General features: G+C 49.0%; 1 protein-coding gene across 3 annotated transcripts; it reads left to right on the forward strand.

Moving 5' to 3' along the window:
• The first annotated feature begins 8229 nt into the window (after positions 1–8229).
• LOC103188997 (dual specificity phosphatase 26) lies at positions 8230–16513 on the forward strand. 3 transcript variants are annotated; one of them, XM_007909227.2, is made up of 5 exons: positions 8230–8340; positions 13279–13428; positions 14410–14588; positions 14799–15013; positions 16263–16513. In XM_007909227.2, the coding sequence occupies exons 1-5, from the start codon at positions 8296–8298 to the stop codon at positions 16460–16462; spliced, it is 789 nt and encodes a 262-aa protein (XP_007907418.2). In that variant the 5' UTR covers positions 8230–8295; the 3' UTR covers positions 16463–16513. The 3 variants fall into 3 exon arrangements, with proteins under 3 accessions (XP_007907418.2, XP_007907419.1, XP_007907420.1); XM_007909228.2 differs by lacking the exon at positions 8230–8340 and adding an exon at positions 14079–14103 and having other exon boundaries at positions 13381–13428; XM_007909229.2 differs by lacking the exons at positions 8230–8340; positions 13279–13428 and adding an exon at positions 13611–13653.
• Positions 16514–17341: the final 828 nt, after the last annotated feature.

Raw genomic sequence — 17341 nt, forward strand, 5'->3', positions numbered from 1 at the left:
CCATGTCCGTTTGCAGTCTGCTACTATCCTCCTCACTGTTTACTACTCTTCCCAGCTTAGTATCATCTGCAGACTTGGAAATTGTCCTCCCTATACCCAAGTCCAGGTTATTTATACAGATCAGAAACAGCAGTGGCCCCAATACCGACCCCGGGGGGACACCACTGCACACTTCCCTCCAGTCAGAAAAACAGCCGTTCACCCCCACTCTCCGCTCTCTGTCTCTGTCTCAGCCGGTTCTGTATCCGCTGCCACTGTCCCTTTAATACCGTGGGCTTCTATTTTGCTTACAAGTCTCTTATGTGGCACTCTCTTATTATGCCATTTATGAAACGCCTTTTGATCTAATAGAATGGCGGAACAGGCTCGAGGGTATGAATGGCCTCCACCTGTTCCTATGTTTCTATTTAAAGCAGAGAATTCAATTAGACCCTAAGTGGACTAACAATCAGCTTGAAGTGGCTTAATCGAATAGCGGAGATGCAGGCCAGCCAGCCAATAAGGCAAAGTGTTCATAATCATTTCAGAAATGACACCTTACGGTCTAAATGCTGGTAAGTGCGGTGCACTTTCTGTGAAGGGATCTTGAAGGGTGAAATTAAGTGCATTAACTCAATAAAGCCAAAGCTCGCCTGAGCAAAAATAAATCTGGATTTCATTCACTTGACCATTTAGCAGGAGTTGATAATAATAATAATAATAATAATAATAATAATCCTTGCATTTGAAACAGCGCCTTATCACATCTTTGAGACGTTCGAAAGCGCTTCACAGAATATACTGTAAAATAAAGTGACTGTATGTTTTGTGGGCGAAATGTAATATGATTAAACGGCAAGTCCTTCCTTACCTGGCGTAAGATTCTCTTCCGTCTCTCTGCACTTTAAGGGATACTCTGTTTTATCCGCTAAGTCGACACTTGGCTCCCAGCTGTGATGGAATATAAAAGGATTTAAGAATCGTTTTTAAAATGCTTCCATTTTGTATCAGGTCTTTCACGTCAGGAGGATGTCTGAGCGATTTTATAACATTAATAATCCTTGCGTTAGTATGATATTAGAAAAATGTGGTCGCTTAATCCACGACTGTTTGTGGGACGCTGCTGTATGTTCTGTGAAGCGCTTTGACACATCTCGAAGTCATGATAAGGTGCCATATCAAATGCAAGATTATTATTATTATTATTATTATCATTGCATTCGATATAACACATCTCTGTCTTGACATGTGCTTTGCAGCGAGGCAAAGGGACCTTGGGATGGAGTTCTGAAGGGTGGGGGCAGAGAGGCTGATGGTGGGACAGGCCGGGCAGGGGAGGTGGAACAGGCTGAGCAGAGGGAGCGGAAAGGTCGATATGAATAAAGTGACAAATTGTAAATTTCCACAGTTACCCAGAGGTCGAACAATACACAATACTCGAGCGATTTCAGAGGCTGATCTCACTCCATCTCTGTCTTTAATCTGCTCAGTGATCTCAAATAATTTCAGCAATTGGCATCTCTTTTAGAAGTATCTTATCTCTGGCTGTGGCAATTTGCTGTTGCAAACCTGCTTATACCTTTTGCTCAAGCGAAAGCATTGAATTAAATAAGCAAAGGATTATTTCTGTTTGCTGGGGGCAGATAGGCATTGTCATTAACCTTGGTCAAGGGAGGGAGGGAGGGAGGGGGAAATGTGTGTTCGATCTATAGAAAACTTCTGAGCAGCGTTGGGGAAGGATGTGGAAATAGTCACAGAAGCGGAATGGATGAATAATAATAATAATAATAATAATAATCCTTGCATTTGATGTAGGGCCTTATCGCATCTTCGAGACGTCTCAAAGCGCTTCCCAGGACATACTGTAAAGTGAATTAACTGTGTATTTTGTGTGCAATAGACATTTGATAGACACTATATATCTGCCCACAAATATACAGTCAATTCACTTTACCCTGTATCCTGTGAAGTGCTTTGAGGCATCTCGAGGACATGATTAGGCACAGTATCAAATGCAAGGATTATTATTATTTCATTATTCCCCTTTCACCCTGTTCTTCTCTGCCGTCAAAACCCTTTGAAAAATCTCGGACTGGACTTTTAGTTAACGTCAGATATACCCTGCAAGGTTCACTCTCTCCCCTTCCAACCCGCTAAGCGCTTTGAGACGGACATGGGGGATCGAGTGCAAGCTGTGGTTTTAGCCGTGCAAGACATAAATGTTCTGCCTTTCAGATAAAATCGCTAGGATGTGTCTCTGTTCCGCTGTCCGTGCCCTGGGAAACTTGTGGGGAGCTGACTTGTGGGGGTCTGTTAGCACGACACTACCCTCCCAGGTCAGGAGGTAACAGCCACCAGTGGAGGCGACACAAGCCGTAGCTGTATTGTAACCAACTGATGTGAAGCTGAGGACCTGAGTCAGTGTGTGGCGTTCCCCTTCGAAAAGCAGGACACAAACAGGATGCCCCTGCACCAGCCAACCTGGCTCAGCCTCTCGTCTCTCTCTGTCTAGTGGGCTCACACCCCATAAACCTGTGGCGTCCTGTGGGGTAGCGGTTAGAGCACTCGCCTTGGGGAGCGAGAGGACATTTGGGGCACAAAATATACAGTCAATTCACTTGACAGTCTATTATCTATTAGCTGGAGCATATTGTATATTTACGGGGGCGAAACACGGCAGCCAATTGCGCACAGTGGTGTCCCTCCCACAAACAGTCTTGGATTGAGTGACCTGAATTTTTTGTTTGAGGGATTATTACCCCAGAGGTTTCGTCCCGCCCGTGAATCGAACCCCGGGTCCTCTCACTTGCGAGGCGAGCTCACTGATCACCGCACTCCACTTCTGGATTAAAATATGAGCCAGGGACGAGTAGGGCTGAGTCGGCTGTATCTGTGTGGAAAAACAGCCAGGAAAGTGGCATTACTTAACAGTAAGCTCGTTTTATCATCCATCACTTGCTCGCGCCCCGAAAGATTTACGTTGCCGCGAATCGCGGGCTATTTAATTCTTAAAATAATTCACAAGTGTCGGGAGGATGTTAAGAGCAGTGGATGGGAGACTGGATTTACGAGCCTGGGTCGTGTAAATGGGGGGATAAGAGGCTGGAGGAATTTACTGATGTTTCTTTAACACAGACGTACAAAGGGAAATGTGTCTGTTAAGCTATTTTTCATGGCGGGCAATGATAACCTCAGTGTCTCTTCCGGGAAACAACAACAACAAGAAGATTTCATTTATAGAGCACCTTTCACGTCGGGAGGACGTCCCAAGGCGCTGGGGAAAGGCAGGGGAATAAATTTACCAGGCATCAGGTTCGCTAATGATGGGGTGGGGGGGGGGGTCTGTGAATCAACATAGCTCTGAACCCTTTTTTTTCTTGGCCGTCCGGGCGTCTGACGCACGCAGAAACCCGTCACCATTCGCTTAAGAGTCTCCAAACCCAACTGAGAATCCCACGCCTCCCACCTACGCGTGGAAATCCCCGAGATAGATGGTTGGAACAGAATGCGCTCTCTTCTCTCTCTCTCTCTCTCTCTCTCTGGGGGATGCAGCCCGCTTACGTAATTACCCTCCACACCCTCTCTGATCCCAACCCAACCCAACCCCCCCCACCCCCACCTCCAGCTCGAGTGCAGCACCTTGGGACGTCCTCCCGACGTGAAAGTCGCTGTGTAAATGCAATTTGTTGTTGTTGTTGTGTCTGAGAGGCAAGAGGCAGACACACATACCCGCACACACACACACAAACACACACACACAAAACACGGACACACACACACACGCACACATATTTGCTCCCACGCAAACATCACACACACGCAAACACGCACGTGTGCGCGCGCGCACGGAGGGGTGGGGGGGGGGGTGTGGGTTGTGTGGGAGAGGAAGGTGAAGAGGCTGAGAGGGAGAAGCCACGACTGTACTGAGGAAGGTAAGGTGGCTGCCTACTTTAGGACGGCTGGCGAGCTTGCCATCCCTGCGCTGCCACAACACCCGGTGCCCGTCGACATGTAAAGTGCGGCAATTTACTAGTTCCGTGGTAAACCAAGCGGTTTCCTGCGGCTCCCTGGGCCCCTTTCAGACTGATCGGCAGGTCAGTGCGAGACACCAAACCTGCTTTGTAAAGACAAGAGGTACCTGTGTAATTAACAGCTCGCGCTGGCACTAGTCCAACACAGACAGATACGCACACACACACACACACGCGCGCGCACGTGCGCACACAGGCACGTCAAGACAGCAGCGAGTGGATAAGACAAGCCGACCTTTTCGTGTCTCTCTATCTCTATCTCTCTATCTCGCAGCTTATTGTTCACAATAACCGTCTTCGCATTACTGTCGACTCCTGATAACTCGACCCTGGGCTTAACTAGTCACTCCCGGTTGAGTCATCGTGCCGTCAATATCTCGCCCGCGTTTATTTATTTATTTATAATAATAATAATAATCATCGCATTGGACACAGCGCCTCATCGTGTTTTCGAGACGTCTCAAAGCGCTTCACAGGATGTACCGTAAAGTGGAGTGACTGTGCATTTTGTGGGCGAAACACGGCAGCCAATTGCGCACAGCAGCGTCCCCACGAACAGTCATTGAGTGACCTAATTATTATTAATTGCCTTTTGGAGGGATTATTACCCCCCAGAAAAGCGATCCGTCAATCGACTAACAACCAGGTTCCTACTTACTGCTGGTAAACAGAGGCGTGTGGTGCGGTGCGTGTGTGTGTGTGTATGGAGTAAGGAAACTTGAGTAAGGTTTCGCCCCGACCGGGAATCGAACCCGGGTCCTCGCGCTTGTGAGGCGAGGGCTCTAACCCCTGAGCTACAGGACTCCCTTATCAAATACAGGGATTAGTTTCGTTATTATCAGCATCCACCCTGAGTTCTAAGCATCAAACCCCAGGCACACTCTGACAAGACGAGCAAATGGAATAAATTGGCACCTTTTTTTTTTGTGCGTCAAGGCAGGGAAGCGATGGTTCATCGTCACGGAAGCTCTTAGAATTGAACTTTTAATTACATTGCGACCTTATTTATCTCAATCTCTCCGAGACTGCGAGGGCTCTGGAATATTAACACACAGAGCAGAGGAACGGCGCGTGAGGATGCGTTATGATCCGAAGCAATGGCACAGCGCCTTTCACGTCGGGAGGATGTCCCAAGGCAATCCTGGCTGGGGAACAGCCTGGGGTGGGAGGGGGTAGATATGTGTGTGTGTGTGTGGGGGGGGGGCAAAGATAATAATAATAATAATCATTGCATTTGATACAGCGCCTTATCACGTTGTTGAGCTGTCTCAAAGCGCTTCACAGGATACAGCGTAAAGTGGAGTGACTGTGTATTTTGTGGGCGAAACGCGGCAGCCAATCGCACACAGCAGCGTCCCCCACAAACAGTCCCGCAAAGATGACTGCATTCTGACCCCCAAAAAAATACCTCTACCCTCCCCGCCCTCCGGCCCTCCTGATCCCAACCCCACAGCTCGGGTCCAAATCCCTGACTGTCCAGCGCCTCGGGACGTCCTCCTGGCGCGAAAGGGCGCCGCGTAAACGTAAATTGTTGGCGTTGAGCCTGCAAGCGTTTAACTCGGGAGGCGAGAGCGCACACGACTGAGGCTGACGGGTTTGAGAACCTCGGCACACGTGTGCAGAAAGATTTCGGAGGTTGGCAAGGGAATCAAAATGGAAATCAAAAGCGGATTTGGCTATGTTTTGATCACAGAGAGAGAGAGAGAGAGAGAGAGCAAGCGAGAAAGAGCGAGAGAGAGAGAGAGAGAGAGAGAGAGAGAACTATAGTCCCTAATTCGTTATCAGGACAAAAATAAAGGATTAATTCCTGCAGGGATAGCGATTGTACGGCAGTTCATAAAACGAGGGCGTTATGAGCACCGGTATCAAATAAACTGTGTGCCTATGAATAATGCACAGCACAATAATGAAAAAAAAACCGAAGGAATAAATAAAAGAGAATCTGAAATTAAATAAAACATGCGGTGAAAGAGAGGTGAGTTTCGCTGGGGAAGCTGTTTATTCCGCCAAGCAAAATGAATGTTCCGTGGCGTATATTAAAATGGTTCTGCTGAACAATAAACATGAGTATTTTGCACACGCGTGTGAAGGGAACGGATAAAGGGGAAAGAGGCAGGAAAAGTGTTTATCAATAATAAATAATAATCCTTGAAAAATATCCTCTCACATTTTTTTTCTCGCATTAGTCTCCGCAGTAAGAGCAGGGGGGAGTGGGACTGATTGGGGAGGTCTTTCAAAGAGCCGGCATAGGCGAGAGGGGGCGAATGGCCTCTTTCTGCGCTGTGAGATTCTAGGATTGTGTAATTTGGTAAAGCTTCTGATCGCATTGTCTGCAGTCACGGGAAATCCCGCCAAGCGCTTTGGGACATTATCGCAATAATTATCCTCGCTTTCGATATCGTGCCTTTCGCGTTATTGAGACGTCTCACAGTCCTTCACAGGACAGACTGCAAAGTGGATTGACCCGGTGGGCAGTTGGAGTGAGTGAGTGAGTGAGTGAGTGAGTGAGTGAGTGAGTGAGTGACCGACCAATTCTATTTGGGGGATTGATATCACACGCAAGGATTATTATTGTTTTATTTATTATAATTCCACGAAGGTCCCAGTTTGCGCTGTTCTCCGAACCAAAGCACCGGGGATTTGGATGACAAGAGCGAGTTGCCAAGGGGAAATCAATTGTTCAGTCAAATCACAACCCCTTTCAGGATGTAATACTCTGTAAAGAGATTACAAGACAAAGCGTCAGAATGCCTATCTGTTGGAGAGATTGTTCAGTCTCTGTAGTGTTTGCTTGTTCCTAAGTAAGGCTTAGTGATGCTTTCCTTTAATCATTTGGTTATTCAATCGCACACTGGCTTCCTTCCTCCCCAGGCCTCTGTCTTGAGAGAATGCATCTCACAGGGGGTAACTTTGCAACAACAACTTGTTTTTACACGACGCCCTTCCCCTGTGCCAGCGTCTCGGAGCGCTTAACAGTGGCGGAGCCTGGCACCGAGCCGGGGGAGGGAGGGAGGGAGGTGGCCGTGAGCACGGTCGAAGAGGAAGGATGCCACCAAAGAAGGGGCAAGGCAGAGAGGGATTGAGGGAGAGTTCCATAGTTTTGGGGGACAAGATTCTAAGATTCCATGTCTGAAAAGGTATCGAGAGTTCCCGACTGCTGACACACACACACACACACACACACACGACATACACATGGGTGTGCACACACACACACGCGCGCACCCAACAAAGCTGATGTACGTAACTTGCCTTCGGTTTCTCGGTTGACCAAGGCAGAGGCACTTGTGAGGTTCGGGCTTCAGTTGGTTTCACGAGGGATGAATGGGAAGCCTATGGGCTGTAATTAAGGGCACTTGTAGTTGTTTGACTGCACACTGTAAACTGCAGAGAAACAAGCTCTCTCTCTCTCTCTCTCTGAGCTGGAGCAGCGAGACAGTCCTATTTCTGAATAGACAGGGTCAATATCGCTGGAATAGAAAAGGTTTTAGCAATCGACTCTTAATCTCTCTGCCCTTGTTCAGACTCGCGCTGATGCATTAAAGCCTCTCTCTCCTTGTCTGGGGCAATGGATTCAATACGAATCCTGTCGTCTGAAAGATTGCTCTGATATAATACCAATAATAACAATAATCCTCGCCTTTGATGTAGCGCCTTATCAAGTCGTCGAGACATCCCAAAGCGCAGCACAGGATTTACTGTAAAGTGTGGTGACTGTGTATTTTGTGGACGAAACGCGGCAGCCGATCGCGCACAGCAGCGTCCCCACAAACAGTCGTGGGTTGAGTGACCACATTTGTTTTTGGAGGGATTTAACCCCGTCAATCGACTAACAAGCGGGTTCCTACTTACTGCGAGGCAAACGGAGACGTGTGTGTGTGTAGAGTAAGGAAACTTTCCTAAGGTTTCGCCCTGACCGAGAAAAAATAATAATAATTTGGTCACTTTACAATATATTCTGTGAAGCGCTTTGAGACGTTGCAAAGACATGATAAGGCGCTATATCAAATGCAAGGATTATTATTGTTATCAATATAAGACACGATGGGCTAAATGCCCTCTCTAAGTGCCCTACATATTGAACGTCAGTTAAAAACTGCAATTAAAGCCAAAGATTATCATCATTCCTCTATGTTTTGACTGGGGACAAACGATGGGCCCGGTTTCTACTGATTAAAAAACGGTTGTGTTTTATAGCATCGAAAAATAGGATTGAGGCACAGGAGAGAAACAGGATGAGATTAACAGGTACAGCTGTTATGTAGAGATATTCTCAGATGGACACATGAACCTCAGAGATTTCCGGCCTTTGAGAATGGGCAGAAATGAAGTATGTCAGATTTTTTTTTTCGAGAAAAATGGTCAGGTGAATTGCATGATTATATTCGTGAGCTAAATCTGTTCCGAATGGTACTGTGGCTAATCTCTCTCGCTAGTTATATCTTTTTGTTTGAACGATGGTGCTTTAAATCGCAAGCCCGACACAGTGTGAAGTGGAAAATCCATTGAAGGTTTTGATGAGCAGCCCTGCAGTCTCGGGCTCAGTGTCAGTGCCTTTGCCAGTTCCTTCACGGAAAAGGGTTGTCAACCTGGCTCTAATGCAGATTAAACACCCGCCACTCAGCTGCGAAGCAACACTTTCTTTTTTCTCATCAGCAGAAGCCGGCACACGTCAGGAATAAATGATAATAATAATCCTGGCCTTTGATATAGCGCCGTATCACGTCCTGGGTATCTCAAAGCCGTTTCGCAGAATATACTGTCGAGTGAATTGAATTGCGCACAGCAGTGTCCCACAATCAGCCGTGGATTGAGTGACCAAATTATTATTTTTGGTCACAAACTGAAGTCCCTGATCCTTCATGATCGCAAGCGAAACGACTTTGGTTTGGGGACCGAGACAGGTTTAGGGGCAAGTGACCAGACATCACGTGGTTTCCGATTCACGCAACCACAAAGCGATGGACTGACATTCAAACCACGAAGGGAAATGAATCAGCAGAATGCCCAGTGGAATCCAGTGTAGGAACAGAAATTTATCGCTCGGAAGCTATTTTATTCAGCCTGCGATGCTTGTTCATGGAGACCAAAGTCCTCGAACACTATCAGTGAAGCCTTCATTAAACTGTCATTTAACCATGTATCACTGGCCAACACACAGTAAACTTAGTCCCTGATTACTATAAACACAACGAGAATGACTTTCGGGGATACGACAATTTTATACGCCTCGAGGCATTTTACGCTCTGCAACTCCCTCTTCTCCCCACTACAAAGAAAGCATTTGACTTCCTTTTTTCCTCCCTAACCCGCAAATAAAATCTGTCGTTCACTCAATGTTAATAGTAGTCCTTGCATTTGATGCGGCGCCTTATCACGTCCTCGAGACGCCTCAAAGCCCTTCACAGAATGTACTGCCAAGTGTGGTGCCTCGTGCATTTCGCGGGCGAAACCCGGCAGCCAATTGCGCACAGCAGCGTCCGTCCCCACAAACAGTGGTGGTGACCAAATTATTACTGTTTGTTTTGGAGGGATTATTACCCCCGGAAAAGCGATCCGCCAATTGACTAACTGCTGGGTAAACAGAGGCGTGTGTGCGTGTGAGTGTGTGTGTGGAGTAAGGAAACTTGCCTAAGTGTTCTCGCTGCCTGGGAATCGAACCCGGGTCCTCTCGCGTGTGAGGCGAGGGCTCTAAACCACTGAGCTACAGGACTCCAAGCGTCTTGGCGGTTTGCAGGGACGAGGCTGGGCGCAACTGGGCTGCTGGGTTTTACCTGCAAATCCAGTCCCTCCATCTGCTCCGCTTCACAATAAAAAATCCTGTCAAGAGTTTTGCGATGTCCTCCCGACATGAAAAGGCGCTGGACCAAAAGCGAGGATTAAGGAGTCTTAGTGAACTCCAGCAAGAATTCTTGCATTCGACATAGCACCTTATCAATGCAAAACACCTCAAACAGCTTGGCTGGGTGCGGTATGTTGTGGGCGACACTCGACAGCCAATTTGCCCACAGCAACAACCCACAATCAGCCATGAAACGAGTGACCAATTTTATCTGGGGGATTGTTGGCCAGGACACCGAGTGGGAGAGAGAGAGAGAGAGAGAGAGAGAGACAGAAACTCCCTCGTCTATTTTCAACAGGATCTTTAACAACCACGTAAACGGGGCACATAACTGGTAGGGAGCTCGGTTAAAGCCTCATTCAAAGGACGGCTTCTCTGACAGAGCAGTACTCCCCCCAGCACTGCACTGGAGTGTTAGCCTGGACTCTGAGCTCAAACTCCCTAATAGCAATAATAATAATAATCCTTGCATTTGACACGGCGCCTTATCACATCGTTGAGACGTCTCAACGTCTCCTGCAAACGTAAAGATGAATTATTATTATTATTATTATATGATAAAATATGTAACGCACTTTCTTTTGTTCCCCGTTGGACGTGACAGCTGATGTTTTCCGTGGCTCTCTTTTGCTCTTTCTGTCACTAGCCGCTCTCTCTTTGCTGCTGAGTTTCGGCTGTGAATTCAGTGGCAATCCCCCAAAGGCAGATCACGGTTGGAGAGAGGAAATTAATTTTATTTTTGAAAAACATAATCCTGTTTATTGACGCAATTGATTTTCCCCCAAGGCCAGAAATTCATTTGTTTGCCACAAGATTTCTCAAGCTTCCCTGATGCTGTAGTTATGTCCACAACATCACTCCCCCTTTGAAGCTCGAGGGAGAATCAATTGGGATCTTGATACAAGGGAAACAGTAAACGGTCTCCTGTCCTCAACTTTCCTTTCTGATAATAATAATAATAATAATAACATTGATTACGTCTCCGCCAACTCCCTGCTTGTCGGCCTTCCCAACTCTTTCCTCCAGAACTCTGCAGCTCGTGTCCTCTCCCGCACCAGTCTCCGTGACCCCATCGACCACCCCCCACCACCCTCGCCCGGCTCCACCGTCTCCCCAACCCCCAGAGGATCAAATCCCTGACTGTCCAGCGCCTTGTGGACGTCCTCCTGACGTGAGAGGCGCCGTGTAAATATCATTTGTCGTCGTTGTTGTTGTTTACGAGCGCACAGGTTCAATGGAGACGCGAGTAACTTTTCGGGTTACGAGATGAGCGTCGGAAAAGAAATCGCTTGTGGGATCTCAAGGCAGGGCTTGCTGGAAGCACGGGAGGACACTAAGGGCGTGAGGTGAAGCGGTCGGTCATCGGTCACCCTGGCTGTAGGGGCCGGGGAGGGAGAGAGGGTGGTGGGGTGGGAAGCGTTCGGTAATGGCAGTCACGTTAAGATCAGCCGAAGTCACTGCGAGAATCGTAAGGAAAAAAAATCTTAGATCAAACGAGGGGACAAGAGGTGTCTGTGGGCATCTCCCGGTGACTCTTCGTCAAAGTCACAGCCCGGCTGAGGAGAGACGGGTGAAACGCGAGGCATGTGAATGGATGCTAACCTTGCTTTATCTTGGTTTGTAGTGCCTCCACCTGGCAGTTCTGGGATACTGCAGCCACAATTGCTTCAGGGGGGAAAATCCCTCTGCCCGACTGAAGCAGCAACTGGCGTTAATGTTTAATATTTTATGTTCAACAACTGTAACGTTACGTGAGCTATCACGGATAGCCCTTGTAGATGACGCGGCGCTTTATCACCTCGTCGGAAACCCGTCAAAGCCTAGTGTAGTGACTCTGAAATAATAATAACAATAATAATAGTAATCCTTGTATTTATGAAGCACTTTGAGATCTTTAGATGTGGTGATAATAAAACTTTGCATTTGATACAGCGCCTTATCACGTCGTTGAGACGTCTCAAAGCGCTTCACATCGGATTGACTGTGTATTTTGTGGGCGAAACGTGGCAATCAATTAATAATAAAATAATAATTATTCTTGCATTCAATGGAGCGTATTATCAGGTCTCAAACGGTTGTCTGAGTTTGCTGTTAATTACAGTTACTACAGTAAAATCCTGATCACTCCAACCTGTCTTAACTTGTCACTTGCCACTTAAGTCAGTTGTTGAGCTGTCAATGTCCCGGCCACATTTTTTAATGTATTTGTACACATCCCTAACTCGCCACTCCTGATAACTCGTCGTTTGCCTTGGAGTGACGAGTTATCAGGAGCTTTCCGTGCGTGTGCATTCTGTAGGCGAACGCAGTAACAATAATAACGATAATCACGTTTAAAATAATAAGAGCGAGAGCCAATTTGCGCACAGCAACGTCCCCACAAACAGCCGTGAAGAGAGTGACTTTTATCCGGGGGGTGGGGTGGCCAAGTCCTTTCTCTTTTCGAACAGTGCCGCGGGAGATTTTTAACGTCCGCTTAAACAGGGCACAGACACGGAGCTCGGTTTTATTGCCTCATCCGAGAGCGGTTTAGTTAACTTGATTCTTAAGATGTGTTTTTATCTGCCGTGCCCTGATCCGAGAATGCTCTCTCTCTCTCTCTCTCTCTCTCGCTCTCTCCCTCCCCTCGCTATAAATTCTGGCTCGAAAAGGTGCGGGACGCAGTGCGTGACGGGAGCTTATGGGTTTGTGAGAGTGTGTTCACAGACACACAGCACAACCTCAGTCAGTCAGTCAGTCAGTCAGTCAAGGTCATACTTCAATGTAATACTTAACTCCTTAGATTTGTGGCCGACTGTCCCATCTTTCACTGCAAAGCGATCAATCGCTGGTGTAATAAATACTACTAACATTAATGATATGATAGTAACGATGATAATTATTACTAGGACTGATAATAATACAACTTGTGTTTACGCAGCGCCTTTCACGCGGGGCAGTGTCTCGGAGAGCTTAACGGTGGCAGAGCCTGAGGCTGAGTCCTGTAGCTCAGTGGTTCGAGCCCTCGCCTCGCAAGCAAGAGGACCCAGGTTCGATTCCCGGGTCAGGGCGAAACCTTGGACAAGTTTCCTTAATCCACACCCTCACGCGCCCCTGTTTACCCAGCGGTAAGTAGGAGCCCGGTTGTTAGTCGATCGGGGAAATCGCGTTTCCGGAGGTAATAATCCCTTCGAAAAAACAAGGAAATAATAATTTAATGAATCAACCCACGGCTGTTTTGGGGACGCTGCTGTGCACAATTTTGGCTGCCGCGTTTCACCCGCAAAATATACGGGCAATTCACTTACAGTGTATCCTGTGAAGCGCTCTGAGACGTCTCGAAGACGGGATAAGGCGCTGTATCAAATGCAGGGATTATTATTATTATTATCATTACTGTACCATTAAGAGCGAAATCACAGCTTAGCAATTAATTCCATCCTCTAGAGGCAAGGGAGAGCCAACTGCCGACCAGCCCAAGAGCACAGCCCAGCCTCTTACCAACCAAAAAGACTAAGAATAGCAGATCGTCTCATTTTTCACCAAGTCAGACACAGTAAAGCCACACAGAACGGAGACGTCAACGTGCAGGATACTGTAAGTCCCAGCCTCCGGTTTGCACCAGGGCTAAACATCGCGTGTGCCAGCTTGGCGATCGATCACTCAAAGTAAAGTCAGTCCACGTGGTTTTGAAGATGATGCCATCAAGCTGGGCCGAGAGAGGGAGAAGAGAGAGACAGAGAGAGACGGAGAGAGATTGGAGGCTCAGCGTTAGACTGTAGGCCCTGTACAGTTATTTTGGGCGCCGTTAAATTCAATCCAGTGAGTTGCGGTCCTCGATCACTCTCTCTCTCTCTCTCTCTCTCTCTTTCCCGTTCCTCCTCTTCTTCGAGGTCCGCTTTGAGTCATTGCATTGTTTCGCTAATATTAAGGCACGTCTGAAAGCGCTTCGCGGAATACACTGTAGTGACTGTGTTTTGGATGCACTAGATTTGTGCACGGCAATCATAGTGATCCTTGAATTTGACACAGCTCCTTATCGCGTCTTCGAGACGTCTCAAAGCGCTTCACAGAATATACTGTGAAGCAGACTGATGTTGTATTTTGCGGGTAAAATTATTGCCAGGTCTAGTGACTGTATTTTGTGTGTGTGTGTGTGTGGGGGGGGGTTCACCTTCTGCAAAGAGCTTGAGTTCTGACGAAAGGCGGTCGACCTGAAGCGCTAACTCACTTTCCTCTCTCCATAGATGCTGCCTGACCAGCTGAGTGAGTGTGAGTGTTCCCTTATTTTTATTTCAGGTTTCTACCGACATTTCGGCCAAGAAACACACAGTCAATTCACATTACGGTCTATTCTGTGAAGCGTTTTGAGACGTCTCGAAGACGCGATAAAGGCGCTGTATTAAATGCATTGATTATTATTATTATTCATCCGCAATATTTTGCCTTACGTTCACCCTGGAGCTAAAAGGTAAAGACCCCGTTTGCCTTCCCCCCGCACCACCCCACCCCACACAAGGAGGCTAACTTTCTCTCTCTTTCCCCCCCACCCCCACTCCCCCCTCCAAACACACGTAGGTACAGTTCAGCAGTAAAATGGCTCACGCCCACACGTGCTCTCTGTACGCTCGTGGTATGATAGAGGACGACAGTGAAAGACAATGCACCGTGTACGAACTCCAGAAGCTTCTGTTCTCCGCGAAAATGTCGCGCAATCACGTGGATCAAGTTTGGCCGAGGTTATACATAGGAGACCAGTGAGTAACTTTCATCTCGTCTGAGGTTCAGTCCAACGGATCGATTACAAGCCCCTCCCGCTCGTCTACAAATCCCTTCACGCCCTGGAACCTGCCCCCCCCCCCGCGCATCGGCTCGGCCTCCGCCACCGTTAAGCGCTCCGGGAAGCCAATCCCTGTGGGAGTGACGCTGGGCTGACGCAAGCTGTTGGGGTGTGGGTGTCGTTCCAGGGACGTAGCAAGTGACAGACGGGAGCTGGTGAAGCTGGGGCTCACGCACGTACTGAACGCGGTGCACAGTAAGTGGAGAGGGGAAGCAGAACTCTACAAGGACCTGAACATCACTTACTGCGGCATCGAGGCTCAGGACTGCCCCTTGTTTGACATGAGCGTCCACTTCTACCCAGCAGCCGATTTCATCCACCGGGCACTCCGAGATTCTGGAGGTAAGATACAGCAGCTCCCTCCGTCCCTCCGTCCCTCCCTCTCCCCCCTACCTCTCCCAACCTTCCCCCATCCCGATAAATCCCATCACGGCACCTTCACTGTCCGCCCGATCAGGAGCTCAGTTTAACCAACACTCCTGTAGCTCAGTGGTGAGAGCGCTCGCCTCGCAAGAGAGAGGACCCGGGTTCGATTCCCTGTCAGGGCGAAACCTCAGGCAAGTTTCCATACTCCACACACACACACACACACACACACACACGCGCGCGCCTCAGTTTACCAGCAATAAGTAGGAACCTGGTTGTTAGTCGATTGGCGGATCGCTTTTCGGGGGTTAATAATTTGGTGGCTCAATCCACGGCTGTTTGTGGGGCGCTGCTGTGCGCAGTCGGCGGCCGCGGTTCGCTCACAAAATATACAGTCAATTCACTTTACAGTGCATCCCGTGAAGCGCTTTGAGACGTCTCGAAGATGTGATGAGGCGCTGTGTAATAATAAGGATTGCTATTACTACTATTATTATGATGATTAAAGAACGGCCCCTCCAACAATGCAGTGCTCCCCCCCCCCCCCCCGGCACTGCAGCGAGACGTCAGCCTGGACTGACAGCAAAGAGCGCGCGTGGGGCTTGTTTAAGAAATAGCTCGAGGCTGCAATGGGAGGGGGACGGTGGGATGAGTGAGTGTCTGACGTTGCCCTCGAAAGGCTTTCTCCGTCCTCTCCTGTGTGGGGGTTGAGAGGTTTTCACTTGAGGCGGCAGTGTCCGCGCGTCTCCAGGAGATGGCGACGTCAGTCATCGCCGCTCTGTGGGTGACCGCAATGGTGAAAGTCAGACCCCCCCAATCAATGATGACAAAGCCTTTCCGTTTGACCCGTCTTCGAGGCGTCTCGAAGCGCGTCACACCGCGTCCGGTAGAGCGAACCGGCTGTATGTTCGCGGGCGAAACCCGGCAGCCAATTGCTGCGCACAGCGGCGCTCCCCCCCACCAACAGCCGTGGATTGAGTGACCGCAGAGGGATCATCAGCCCCGGAAAAGCCATCCGCCAATCGACGGACAAACCGGGTTTCCGATTTACTGTGAACGGAGCCGTAAAGGGACTTGCCTAAGGTTTCGTCCCCGTCCGGTCCGGGGATCGAACCCGGGGGGGGTCCTCTCGCTTGCGAGGTGAGCGCTCTAACCAATACGCTACGGGACTCCATTTTCATCTAAAAAAAAAACCCAAGCCTTGCTGACGTGTGCTGTGTTACAGGGAAGGTGCTGGTCCATTGTGCTGTAGGAATCAGCAGATCGTCCACCCTGGTCCTGGCCTATCTGATGATCCACCAGCGTATGACCCTGGAGTCAGCCATCAAGGCTGTGATGCAGCACAGAGGTATTGTGCCCAACCGTGGGTTTCTGCAGCAGCTTCTAACCCTGGACAAGTCCCTGAGGAGACACCGAATGGCATGATCTTCGCCCACGATACGCAGTCCCTCCACTTTACGGTTTATCCCGTGCAGCGCTTTGAGACGTCTCGAAGGATTATTATCTATTGGAGGGAAGGTGGCGGTGGGGGGGGGGGCAACCTTTTGGCTGCTGAGGGCCGGATATAATAATAATCCTTGCATTTGATACAGTGCCTTATCATGTCTTCGAGACGTCTCAAAGCGCTTCACACAATACACTGTAAAGTGACTGTATACCTTGTGGGCGAAACGCGACAGCCAATTGCGCACAGCAGCGTCCCACAAACGGTCGTAGGCTGAGTGACCAAATTATTATTATTTTTTCTTTTGAAGGGATTATTACCCCCGGAAAGCGATCCGCCAATCGACTAACAACCGGGTTCCTACAACTTGCTGGGGAAACAGAGACGCGTAGAGCAAGGAAACTTGCCCAAAGTTTCGCCCTGCCGGGAACTGAACTCAAGTCTCTCGCCCACTGAGCTACAGAACTCCACAGGTTGGCAAAGAGCCAAGGCTTGGGGCGGGCGGGCGGGCGGGTGGTGGGGGGGGGGAGCCCACAGTGTGCGTTGGGGTAACTGCTGGAGTCTAACCAGCTAACCAGCGCTGTCTGGCCAAGCTTTCCCGCTGCTTGTCCAGCGAGGACCACCCCACCCGTTGGTTAGGGCTTTGGCTGCGGGGTTAACAGGACCTGAGTGGGTTGACTCCCTGCCCCCAGTGATCTCGGTTGAACCTGCCCTAACCTAACCCTGGGTGTGAGGCTGGGGACAGGAAATGGACAAGCCCTTGCCCATTTCACGGTGTGAAATGAACAAGGCCGGCCGCCAAGCTGCCTGACCCACACTGAGGTCAGGCAAAGGTAAAAGGCTGCCGAGCTATTTGTGAC

The sequence above is a fragment of the Callorhinchus milii genome, unplaced genomic scaffold (assembly GCF_018977255.1).
Source record: "Callorhinchus milii isolate IMCB2004 unplaced genomic scaffold, IMCB_Cmil_1.0 Scaffold28, whole genome shotgun sequence".
Taxonomy (NCBI): Eukaryota; Metazoa; Chordata; class Chondrichthyes; order Chimaeriformes; family Callorhinchidae; genus Callorhinchus; species Callorhinchus milii.